The sequence below is a fragment of the Neopsephotus bourkii genome, unplaced genomic scaffold (assembly GCF_033783945.1).
Source record: "Neopsephotus bourkii isolate Nb327-2 ecotype Australia unplaced genomic scaffold, CSIRO-AGI_Nbou_v1 NB_1025, whole genome shotgun sequence".
Lineage (NCBI taxonomy): Eukaryota > Metazoa > Chordata > Aves > Psittaciformes > Psittacidae > Neopsephotus > Neopsephotus bourkii.
In genome coordinates, this window is record NW_026901514.1 from 372,430 (window position 1) to 385,672 (window position 13,243).

Here is a 13,243-nt window from a genome sequence, read left to right on the forward strand (position 1 = left end):
TGTCCCCAATGGCTCCCAATGTCCATGAGGGACATGGGGACACCTGGATCCATGTCCCCAATGGCTCCCAATGTCCATGAGGGACATGGGGACACCTGGATCCATGTCCCCAATGGCTCCCAATGTCCATGAGGGACATGGTGTTGTGTTGCATAAGGGACATGGGGACACCTGGATCCATTCCCCAATGGCTCCCAATGTCCATGAGGGACATGGGGACACCTGGATCCATGCCCCCAATGGATCCCAATGTCCATGAGGGACATGGGGACACCTGGATCCATGTCCCCAATGGCTCCCAATGTCCATAAGGGACATGGGGACACCTGGATCCATGCCCCCAATGGATCCCAATGTCCATGAGGGACATGGGGACACCTGGATCCATGTCCCCAATAGCTCCCAATGTCCATAAGGGACATGGGGACATCCTGGATCCATGTCCCCAATGGCTCCCAATGTCCATGAGGGACATGGGGACACCTGGATCCATGTCCCCAATGGCTCCCAATGTCCATAAGGGACACGGAAGGGACACGGGGGACACCTGGACCCACACCCCCATTGACTCCCACTATCCCTAAAGCAACCCAGGGCCACCAGAGGTCCATGGACCCCTTCCACATCCACGTCCCCATTGACTCCCAGTGTCCCTAAGGGACACGAGGCAGGACCAGGCCTCCAGGTTGTCCCCATGTCCCCCCCCCCCCTCTTTGGGCTCTACCAATGGGGACAAGTATTGGGGGGGGGTCAGGGATGGGGATGGGGACGTCAGGACCCACCTTGAGTGTCACCGGAGGCCGGGGGTCCCGTGACAATGGCAGGCGCTACCTGACGGACAGCTAGGACGAAGAGAGACAAGGGGGGGGTCAAGGGTTGGGGGGGGGGACCCCATGGTCCCCATTGTTATTGGGGGGGGGGGGACAGGATGGGATGGACCCCATCCCATGGATCCATCACTATGGTTGGGGGGGGGGGGCAATGGTGGCTTTGGGGACACATTGGTGGCCCTGTGTCCCTCTGGTGTCCTGTGCCCTATAAAGGGGGGGGGGTATATGTCCCCCACCCCAAAGGGTGGCCCTATTGGGGGTGTCCTTAATGGGATGGGGGGGAGGGGGCGCGCTTTGTGCCCCCCCCCTCGCTTACACCAAGTGGTCCTGACCCCCCCCTCAAAGGGGACAATGTCCCCCCCAAGGGTGGCTCTGTCCTTGCCTAGGGGTGACCCCCAAGTATGGCCCTGCCCCATAGAGGGGGCCCAATGTGGGGCCCCCAACACAGAGGGGGCTCGGCACCATAGGGAGGAACCAATGTCCCCACCGAGGGGGGGGGCTCTGTCCCCATAGGGGTCCTGTCAGGTCCCCCCCCCAGGGGTCACCATGGGTCCCCTGCAGGCAGCCCCTTGTCCCCTCTAGGGGTGGCCCTGGGCCCCCATAGGTGACCATAGAACCCCTATAGGTGAACATAGAACCCCCATAGCTGACCATAGAACCCCTATAGGTGACCATAGAACCCCTATAGGTGACCGTAGAACCCCTATAGGTGACCATACACCCCTATAGGTGACCATAGACCCCCCATATATGACCATAGGACCCCATAGGTGACCATAGACCCCCCATAGGTGACCATAGAACCCCCATAGGTGACCATAGAACCCCTATAGGTGACCATAGACCCCCCATAGGTGACCATAGAACCCCCATAGGTGACCATAGACCCCCCATAGGTGACCATAGACCCCCCATAGGTGACCAAACCCAACCCAGGGGTGCCCGGATCCCAGTGAGGGTCCCAATAACCCCCCATGGGTGCCCATAGACCCCAATAACCCCCCATAGGCACCCATAGACCCCCAATACCACACCCCATAGACCCCAATAACCACCTCCATGGGCACCCATAGATCCCAATAACCCCCCATACACCCCAATAACCACCCCTATATGCACCCATAGACCCCAATAACCACCCCTGTAGACCCCAATAACCACCCTCATACACCCCAATACCCCCCCCAGACCCCAATAACCACCCCCATAGCACCCACACCCCAATAACCACCCCTATAGACCCCAATACCACCCCCATACACCCATAGCCCCAATACCCCCCGACACCCCCATACACCCCAATAACCACCCCCATAGACCCCAATAACCCCCCACAGACCCCAATAAACCCCCATAGACCCCAATACCACCCCCATATGCACCCATAGACCCCAATAACCACCCCATAGGCCCCAATAACCACCCCCATAGACCCCAATACCACCCCCATATGCACCCATAGACCCCACAATACCGCCCCAGACCCCAATAACCACCCCCATATGCACCCATACACCCCAATAACCACCCCCATAGACCCCAATACCACCCCCATAGGCACCCATAGACCCTCCAATACCCCCCCAGACCCCAATAACCCCCATACACCCCAATAACCCCCATAGACCCCAATAACCCCCCATACACCCCAACAACCACCCCCATAGACCCCAATAACCCCCCATAGACCCCAATAACCACCTCCATAGACCCCAATACCACCCCATATGCACCCATACACCCCAATAACCACCCACACACCCCCAATAACCACCATACACCCCAATAACCACCCCCATATGCACCCGTACACCCCAATAACCACCTCCTTAGACCCCAATAACCCCTATACAACCCCCCACCCCCCAATCCCTCCCCCCCCCCACCCCCCCCCACCCTCAAGCGCTGCTGATTGGGGTGGCTGGGATGCAGACGCCACACATTGGGTGATGGGGGGATGGGTGTAATGGGGGGGATGGGGTGATGGGGGGATGGGTGTGATAGGGTGATGGGGGGGATGGGGTGATGGGGGGGATGGGGGATGGGGGGATGGGGGTGATGGGGGGATATGGGGGATGGGGGGGATGGGTGATGGGGGGGATGGGGTGATGGGGGGATGGGTGTGATGGGGTGATGGGGGGGATGGGGGTGATGGGGGGGATGGGGGATGGGGGGATGGGGGTGATGGGGTGATGGGGGATGGGGGATGGGTGATGGGGGGGATGGGGGATGGGGGTGATGGGGGGATGGGGGATGGGTGATGATGGGGGGATGGGGGATGGGGGGGGATGGGGGGGGGGCAGCTCAATGACATTGTAATTTCCACCTGAGCGTCGAGCAGCCGCCGCCGGGCCTCGGCCGGGTCGTGGGCGCCCAAGTGATCCCTGCGCAGCTCCTGCTCCACCAGCATCAGCCTGCGGGGCCAGGCTTCACCGGGGTCATGCTGCTACCCCCCCGGGGGGGGGGCGGGGGGGGGATGGGGGGTGGGGGGAGGGGAGGGCGGGGAACGCAACCGGGGCTTCCCCCAATACACCCCCCCCCCCCCCCCCCCCCCCACCACCCCCACCCGCCGTGGGGAGAGCCACCCCCAAGAAGAGCCTGGAGATGGGGGGAGGGGGGGATCCGCACAGCCCCATCCCCCATCATCTACACGCACCCCCTCCCCCAACAGCGCTCCCAACCCCATTAACAACCAGTGATGAGCAATGGGTTATGGGTAGCGTTAGGGTTGGGGTTATGGTTAAGGTTACGGTTAGGGTTATGGGGAGCATTATGGTTATGGTTAGGGTTAGGGTTATGGTTAAGGTTAGTGTTACGGGTTAGGGTTAGGGATTAGGGTTATTTTTAAGGTTAGTGTTATGGGTAAGGTTAGGATTAGGGTTAGGGTTATGGTTAGCGTTAAGTTTAGGGTTAGGGTTATGGTTAAGGTTACGGTTATCATTGAGGTTAGCTTTATGGTTAAGGGTAGTATTAGGGTTAGGTTTATGGGTAGTGCTATGGTTATGGTTAGGGTTAGGGTTAAGGTTAGGGTTATGATTAAGGTTAGGATTAGTGTTATGGTTGTGGGTAGCATTATGCTTAGGGTTATGGTTATGGTTAGGGTTGCAATCACAGTTATGGTCAGCGTTAATGTTAGGATTATGCTTAAGATTAAGGTTATGGTTATGTTTAGTGTTAGGGTTAGGGTTACTGGTAGGTTTATGGTTCTATTTCGGGTTAGGGTTATGGTTATATTTAGGGTTATGGTTATAGTTAGCGTTAAGGTTAGGTTTAGGGTTATGATTATGGTTAGCCTTAGGGTTATGGTTATCATCAGGGTTATGGTTAGGGTTAGGCTTATGTTTAAGGTTAGGTTTAGTGTTATGTTTAGGGTTATTATCAGGGTTATTGTTAGGGTTAGTGTTAAGGTTAGGTTTAGAGTTATGACTATGGTTAGCGTTAGGGTTATGGTTATCATCAGAGTTATGGTTAGGTTTAGTGTTAGGGTTATGGGTTAGGGTTATTGTTGTGCTCACTGTTACGTTTAGGATTAAGGTTAGGGTTAGTGTTAGTCTCTGGGTAATCCCCACCCACACCCGCCGCCCCAAATACACCCCTTACACATGGGGACACCCACCCCCACCACCAACCAATGATAACCAATGGGGAGGGGACGAGGAGTGGGGTATCCCTCTTTGGTCATGGGTATAACCTGAAGGGGTGCCCCATAGGGATTCCCCATAAGGATGCCTCATAGGGATACCCCATAGGTCATGGGGGCATCCGATAGGGATACTCCATAGGGACATGGGGACAGCACATAGAGATACCCCATAGGGATGCCCTATAGGGACAATAGGGATACCCCATAGGGATGCCCCATGGGATACCCCATGGGAACACTCCATAGGGGTACTCTATAGGGATACCCTATAGGGACATGCCATAAGGATACCCTATAGGGATACCCCATAGGGACATGGGGATACGCCTGGGGACACCCCGGCTGATGGGGACATGTCCTCTATCTCCTATGTCCCTCTATGTCCCCATGTCCTCTATCTCCTATGTCCCTCTATGTCCCCATGTCCTCTATCTCCTATATCCCTCTATGTCCCCATATCCTCTATCTCCTATATCCCTCTATGTCCCCATATCCTCTATCTCCTATATCCCTCTATGTCCCCATATCCTCTATCTCCTATATCCCTCTATGTCCCCGTGTCCCCATCACCCCCTATGTCCCTCTATGTCCCCATGTCCCCATCACCCCCTATGTCCCTCTATGTCCCCATGTCCCCATCACCCCCTATATCCCTCTATGTCCCCATCACCCCCTATCTCCCTCTATGTCCCCATGTCCCCATCACCCCCTATATCCCTCTATGTCCCCATGTCCCCATCACCCCCTATGTCCCTCTATGTCCCCATGTCCCCATCACCCCCTATATCCCTCTATGTCCCCATCACCCCCTATGTCCCTCTATGTCCCCATGTCCCCATCATCCCCTATGCCCCTCTATGTCCCCATGTCCCCATCACCCCCTATGTCCCTCTATGTCCCCATGTCCCCATCACCCCCTATATCCCTCTATGTCCCCATCACCCCTATATCCCTCTATGTCCCCATGTCCCCATCACCCCCTATATCCCTCTATGTCCCCATGTCCCCATCACCCCCTATGTCCCTCTATGTCCCCATGTCCCCATCACCCCCTATATCCCTCTATGTCCCCATCACCCCCTATGTCCCTCTATGTCCCCATGTCCCCATCACCCCCTATATCCCTCTATGTCCCCATCACCCCCTATATCCCTCTATGTCCCCATTCACCCCCTATGTCCCTCTATGTCCCCATGTCCTCTATCTCCTATATCCCTCTATGTCCCCGTGTCCCCATCACCCCCTGTGCCATCCCCCTGGGCCGGGTCCCTTCCCTCACCTGCCGATGATGCTCTTGATCTGGGAGTCCTTCTCGGCCTGCTGCTGGCGCAGGCGCTTCTCGCTCTGCTCCAGGCGGTGCTGGTACTGGAGCAGGATGCGGCTCGTCTGCTCCTCCTGCGACACCAGGCGCCGCTCGTACTCCTCCAGCTTGCGGTTGGACATGTGCAGCCGTTCCTTCAGCGAGTGGATCTCCTCCTCGTACTCCTTCACCTGCCACAGTGCACACTGCAGAGCGCCCGCGGTACCCGCCAACGGGGCGGACTCAAAGGGGTCACCTACACCCATCCGTTCCCATCTAAACCCATCTGTACCCATGGCGGTGTCACCTACACCCATCCGTTCCCATCTAAACCCATCTGTTCCTATCTAAACCCATCCGTTCCTATCTAAACCCATCTGTACCCATGGCAGTGTCACCTAAACCCATTTGTTTCCATCATGGTGTCACCTAAACCCATCCATTCCCATCTAAACCCATCCGTTCCTATGTAAACCCATCTCTTCCCATCTGAACTCATCCATTCCCACCATGGTGTCATCTAAACCCATCTGTTCCCATCCGTTTCCATCATGGTGTCACCTAAACCCATCCGTTCCCATTGTGGTGCCACCTAAACCCATCTGTTCCCATCTAAACCCATCCGTTCCCATCGTGGTGTCACCTAAACCCATCCGTTCCCATCTAAACCCATCTGTTCCCATTATAGTGTCACCTAAACCCATCCGTTCCCATCTAAACCTATCCATTCCCATGGTGGTGTCATCTAAACCCATCCATTCCCATCATGGTGTCTCCTAAATCCATCCATTTCCATTGTGGTGTCACCTAAACCCATCTGTTCCTATCTAAACCCATCCATTCCCATCATGGTGTCACCTAAACCCATTCGTTCCCACCTAAACCCATCCGTTCCCATCTAAACCCATCTGTTCCCATCATGGTGTCACCTAAACCCATCCGTTCCCATCTAAACCCATCCGTTCCCATTGTGGTGTCACCTAAACCCATCCATTCCCATTTAAACTCATCCGTTCCCATGGTGGTGCCACCTAAACCCATCGGTTCCCATCTAAACTCATCCATTCTCATCATGGTGTCACCTCAACCCATCCGTTCCCATTGTAGTGACACCTAAAGCCCATGGATAACACCTAAAGATAACACCATGGTGATACCTAAACCCATGGATCCTCACCATGGTGACACCTAAAGACCATGGATAACACCATGGTGACACCTAAACCTATGGATTCCCATCATGGTGATACCTAAAGACCATGGATTCCTACCACAATGATACCTAAACCCATGGATTCCTACCATAGTGATACCTAAACCCATGGATCCCCACCATGGTGACATCTAAACCCATGGATTCCCACCATGGATAACACCTATAGACCATGGATAACACCATGGTGATACCTAAAGACCATGGATTCCTACCATAGTGACACCTAAACCCATGGATCCCCACCATGGTGACACCTAAAGACCATGGATAACACCTAAAGACCATGGATAACACCTAAAAACCATGGATTCCTACCATAGTGATACCTAAACCCATGGATTCCTACCATGGTGACATCTAAACCCATGGATTCCCACCATGGTGACACCTAAACCCATGGATTCCCACCATGGATAACACCTAAAGACCATGGATAACACCTAAAAACCATGGATTCCTACCATAATGATACCTAAACCCATGGATCCCCACCATGGTGACACCAAAACCCATGGATCCCCCCCATGGTCCCACCTAGATAACACCCTGTGTGTCCACCACGACCATCTCCAGTCACACCAACCCTTCCACCCCCAAACCACCCCAACCCCTTTCCCTCCCCCACAACCACCCCATTGGCACCTCCATACCCCCCCGTTCCCCCCACCCCGCACCCCTATGGCCGTGCCGAGGGTCCCTACCCGGTCCAGCCGGCTCTCGTCCATGGACTTGGAGTACTCCTTGAGCTTGTACTCCTCGCGCTCGATGTGGGAGCTCTCGATGTCGGCCGAGAGGTGCGGCATGTTGGACACCCAGGCCACCGTGCGCTCCGCCGCCGGCATCACCGGGTTCAGCGTCGACGGCGTCTGAGAGGCCTTGGGTTGGGTTAGGGGGGGAGAAGGATATGGGTTTGGGTTGGTGGCCCCATGGTGGGGGCTCAATGGGTGCGCCCAATGGAGGGTGTACATTGCCATTGTATCGCCATGGTTCATGTCCTCACTATGGCGCCCTGTGGCTTCATATCCCCCATATCCTCATGTCCGCATCTCCACCATGTCCCACTCCTATCCCCTAACCATGTCCTTCATCACCCCCATCTCCCCATCTCCCCCATATCAACACATCCCCATCTCCCCCATGTCTTCATCCCCATCCCCACCACATCCCTATCACCCCCATCTCCCCCATATCCCCATCCCCATCACCCCATCTTCCCCATATCATCATCCCCATCCCCACCACATCCCCATCTCCCCATCACCCCTACGTCCCCATCTCCCCCATATCGTCACATCCCCATCTCCCCATCTCCCCCATCTCCCCCATAACCCCATCCCCACCTCACCCCCATCTCCCCATCACCCCCATCTCCCCTCCACAACCCCACATCCCCACCTCATCCCCATCTCCCCCATATCCCCATCCCCATCTCCCCATCACCCCCATATCCCCATCCCCATATCCCCCATGTCCCACACCCCCATATCCCTATCCCCACATCCCCATATCCCCCATGTCCCACATCCCCATGTCCCCCATACCCACACCCCCATATCCCCATCCCCATATCCCCCATACCCACACCCCCATATCCCCATCCCCCCATCACCCCCATATCCCCCCCCCCATCCTCCCCATCACCCCCATCACTCCCCATCCCCATCACCCCATATCATCACCCCCATCTCCCCATATTCCCCAACTCCCCATCACCCCCATTATCTCCCCATCACCTCCCCATCCCCATCTCCCCACCTGCTTCGTCACCGGTGCCTTCATCCCCGCCACCGACGCCTCCTTGGCCAGGGAGGGTTGCCTGGACCGCGGTGGCCCATAGGCCGGCTCCGGCGATGCCAACAGGTTCCCGCTGGCCGGCCGGGGCTTGGGGGGCACCCCGAGAGCCGAGGCCCCCGCTCCCCCTCCTTTCCCTGCCCTTGCCCCCCTTGGGGTGGGCGGCGGGGGTGCCCCGATGGTGATTTGGGGGGGGGCCAGGCTATCCTGTAGGGACAACTGCCTCCTCCCAAAGTCCCCCCCGGGCCTCCCGAACTCATCGCTGTAGCTGTGGCTATGGGTGATGTGCTTGGACGCTGGGGGAGCCACCAGCTCCTCGCTCTTGCTGTACCCATGCAAAGGGGGGGCGAAGGATGCTTCCCCCCCCCCCCCGGGTTCCGCACCCCTCAACGGGCCGTCGGCGGCCAGGTGGAACAAAGGGTTCTGGAAGGAGAGCGGGACCCTCAATTGGGGATCCGGGACCCCCAAACGAGGCGGGGCCAAACTGGAGGCGCTGCCTTGGGATAAACGGCCCGGACGGAGCCCCCCCCCCCCTCCTCCTGGTGTGGGTGCCGGGGGGGGTCCCCCCGCCGCCAGCAGCTCTGCGGGCAGGCTGGGGACGCTGTCGACGCGGCCGTCCTGGAGGTCCAGCATGGACACGCTCTTGCCCACCCCCAGGGCCCCCCGCCCGCCCTCGGGCTCGGTCAGGTCCGAGCTGCTGGTGCAATAGGCAGGGGAGGAGCGGGCAAGCGGGGGGCGGCTCAGGACCAGCACCTCCTGGGGGGGCTTCTCTTGAGGGGGGGAGGGAAGGCGGGGGACGTCCATGGAGCTGTGGGGGGGGGGGACGGACACAAGGTAAGGGCATGGGTCTTGGTCCAGAGACATCCTCATCCCCATCCTCATCCCATCCTCATCCCCATCTCCATCCTCATCCCAGCCTTATCTCCATCCCTAGCTCCATCCCCATCCCCATCTCTAGCTCCATCTCCATCCTCATCCCAGCCTTATCTCCATCCCCATCTCCATCCTCATCCTCATCCCATCCTTACCTCCATCTCTAGCTCCATCCCCATCCTCATCCCATCCCTATCTCCATCTCTAGCTCCATCCTCATCCCATCCTTATCTCCGTCTCTAGCTCCATCTCCATCCCCATCTCTAGCTCCATCTCCATCCTCATCCTCATCCAATCCTCATCCCATCCTTATCTCCATCTCTAGCTCCATCTCCATCCTCACCCCATCACACCCTCATCCTGTCCTTATCTCCATCCCTAGCTCCATCTCCATCCTCATCCTCATCTCCATCTCTAGCTCCACCTACCTCCAGAGCCATCTCCTTCCTCATCCCCATACCATCACATCCTCATCTCCATCTTTAGCTCTATCTCCATCCTCATCTTCATCTCCACCTCTAGCTTCATCTCCATCCTCATCCTCATCTCCATTCTCATCCCATCACATCCTCATCTCCATCTCTAGCTCCATCTCCATCTATTTCCAGACTCAGCTCCAACTTCATCCCATCCCATCCTCACCTCCATCTTCATCCCCATCCCATCTCCATCCTCATCCCATCTCCATCCCCATCCCCATCCCATCACCATTCCCGTCGCATCCCTGTCCCCATCCCATCCCCATCCCACATTATCCCCATCCCCATCACTCACCTATTGAGGCCCCGCACCATGTAGGACTGGAGGTCAACGGAGCTGTGGGGCAGAGAGTGGGGTGAGCATGGGGACCCACAGTGGGAAGTGACACCCCAACTGCGACTGGGGGCCACCGCAAGGACATGGGTGATGACAGTGGGGGGACAGGGAGAGGTACCATAGTGGTGTGGAGGTACCATAAGGATGGGGAGGTACCATGATGCTCTTGTGGGTACCACGATGCTATTGGAGGTACCATGATGCTGTTGTGGGTACCATGATGCTGTTGTGGGTACCAGGATAATGTGGAGGTACCATGATGATGGGGAGGTACCATGATGCTATTGTGGGTACCATGATGCTATTGTGGGTACCATGATGCTGTTGTGGGTACCACGATGATGTGGAGGTACCATGATGCTATTGTGGGTACCATGATGCTGTTGTGGGTACCACGATGATGTGGAGGTACCATGATGCTATTGTGGGTACCATGATGCTGTTGGAGGTACCATGATGCTATTGTGAGTACCACGGTGATGGGGAGGTTCCATGATGATAGGGAGGTACCATGATGCTATTGTGGGTACCATGATGATGTGGAGGTACCATGATGCTATTGTAGGTACCATGATGATGGGGAGGTACCATGATGCTATTGTGGGTACCCCAATGATGCTGTGGGTCCCATGATGCTCTTGGGGGTCCCATGATGCTCTTGGGGGTACTATGATGCTGTTGGGGACACTATGATGATGTTGGGGGTACAATGATGATGTTGGGGGTACCACAGTGGCCCCCTGACAAGGGGGATGGGGTGGGGGTGATCCTCACCTGTTGAGGTCACGCACGAGGTAGGGCTGGAGGTCGGCCGAGGGGCCCCGCAGCACCAGGCCCTTGGGGGGCAGGCGCTCGCCCTGGCTGGGCTGCCTCTGCAGGTGGGGGTTCCGCAGGGCCACGCTGATGTCGGTGAGCAGGCGGGGGAGAGGCCCCAGCTTCAACAGCGCCTCCTGCAGGCCACACATGGGAGGACATGGGAGGATGGGGCCTCAATGGGCACACATGGGAGGACATGGGATGATGGGGCCTCAATGGGCACACATGGGAGGACATGGGATGATGGGGCCTCAATGGGCACACATGGGAGGACATGGGATGATGGGGCCTCAATGGGCACACATGGGAGGACATGGGATGATGGGACCCCAATGATGACACAAGGGAGGACATGGGTGGATGGGACCCCAATGATGACACATGGGAGGACATGGGATGATGGGGCCTCAATGGGCACACATGGGAGGACATGGGATGATGGGGCCTCAATGGGCACACATGGGAGGACATGGGTTGATGGGGCCTCAATGGGCACACATGGGAGGACATGGGTGGATGGGGCCTCAATGGGCACACATGGGAGGACATGGGTGGATGGGGCCTCAATGATGGCACATGGGAGGACATGGGTTGATGGGGCCTCAATGATGACACATGGGAGGACATGGGTGGATGGGACCCCAATGGCCACACATGGGAGGACATGGGTGGATGGGGCCTCAATGATGACACATGGGAGGACATGGGATGATGGGGCCTCAATGGGCACACATGGGAGGACATGGGTTGATGGGACCTCAATGATGACACATGGGAGGACATGGGATGATGGGACCCCAATGATGACACATGGGAGGACATGGGTGGATGGGGCCTCAATGGCCACACATGGGAGGACATGGGATGATGGGGCCTCAATGATGACACAAGGGAGGACATGGGATGATGGGGCCTCAATGATGACACAAGGGAGGACATGGGTTGATGGGACCTCAATGATGACACAAGGGAGGACATGGGTTGATGGAACCCCAATGACCACTCATGGTGGGACATGGGTTGATAGGGCCTCAATGACGACACAAGGGAGGACATGGGTGGATGGAACCCCAATGTCCTCCGATGGTGCCTCATGAGTAGATAAGCCCCCAAAATGCCCTTTCAGGGCCCACCCAGACCTTCAGGACCCCAAAACCTCCCCTGGGTGTCCTGCAAGGGCTCCATGCTCTGGTGAGGCCCCCTCATACCATGGGCTGGGGGTACCTTGCTGAGCTGGGACATGACCTCCCAGAGGAGCGCATGCAGGGTGGACAGCTCGCGGCCCAGGTCGATGTAGCCCTCGAAGCTGGTGCTGTTGGTGAGGGTGTCCAGGTTGGAGATCTCATAGAGGAACTGCTGCATGCTGGTCCACTCCAGCTCCAGGAACTCGTTCATGAAGGCCATGTACTCCTCCTTGCTGCCGAACCTGCGGGCAGGAGATCTTCAAGGTCACCCCCCAAGGGCTCTTGTGCTTCCCCTCCCATTGGCCTTGGCCATTGTGCTCTGTCCTTTCTGTCCCCCACAGATTCCTTCCTAAAGCTCTGTCTGGTCTTAATGCAGCTCAGCTGGCTGTGTGTCCTCTATGCATCTGTACAACTTATCCATCCATCCATCATCCATCATCCATCCATCATCCATCCATCCATCCATCCATCATCCATCATCCATCATCCATCCATCATCCATCCATCATCCATCCATCCATCCATCATCCATCCATCATCCATCCATCATCCATCCATCATCCATCCATCCATCCATCCATCATCCATCCATCATCCATCCATCATCCATCCATCATCCATCCATCCATCATCCATCATCATCCATCCATCCATCCATCCATCATCCATCCATCCATCCATCCATCCATCCATCCATCCATCCATCATCATCCATCCATCCATCCATCCATCATCCATCCATCATCCATCCATCATCCATCCATCATCCATCCA

General features: G+C 56.7%; 1 protein-coding gene across 1 annotated transcript in view; it reads right to left on the bottom strand.

Annotated features, from left to right (window-relative positions):
- Nucleotides 1-13,243, bottom strand: part of SYNGAP1 (synaptic Ras GTPase activating protein 1) — a 33,308-nt gene that overhangs the window by 5,019 nt on the left and 15,046 nt on the right. The window contains 8 exon segments of the mRNA XM_061360445.1: nt 783-842; nt 3,157-3,257; nt 5,753-5,964; nt 7,691-7,864; nt 8,745-9,588; nt 10,428-10,469; nt 11,244-11,419; nt 12,510-12,711. Coding sequence (XP_061216429.1) covers nt 783-842; nt 3,157-3,257; nt 5,753-5,964; nt 7,691-7,864; nt 8,745-9,588; nt 10,428-10,469; nt 11,244-11,419; nt 12,510-12,711 — 1,811 coding nt within the window.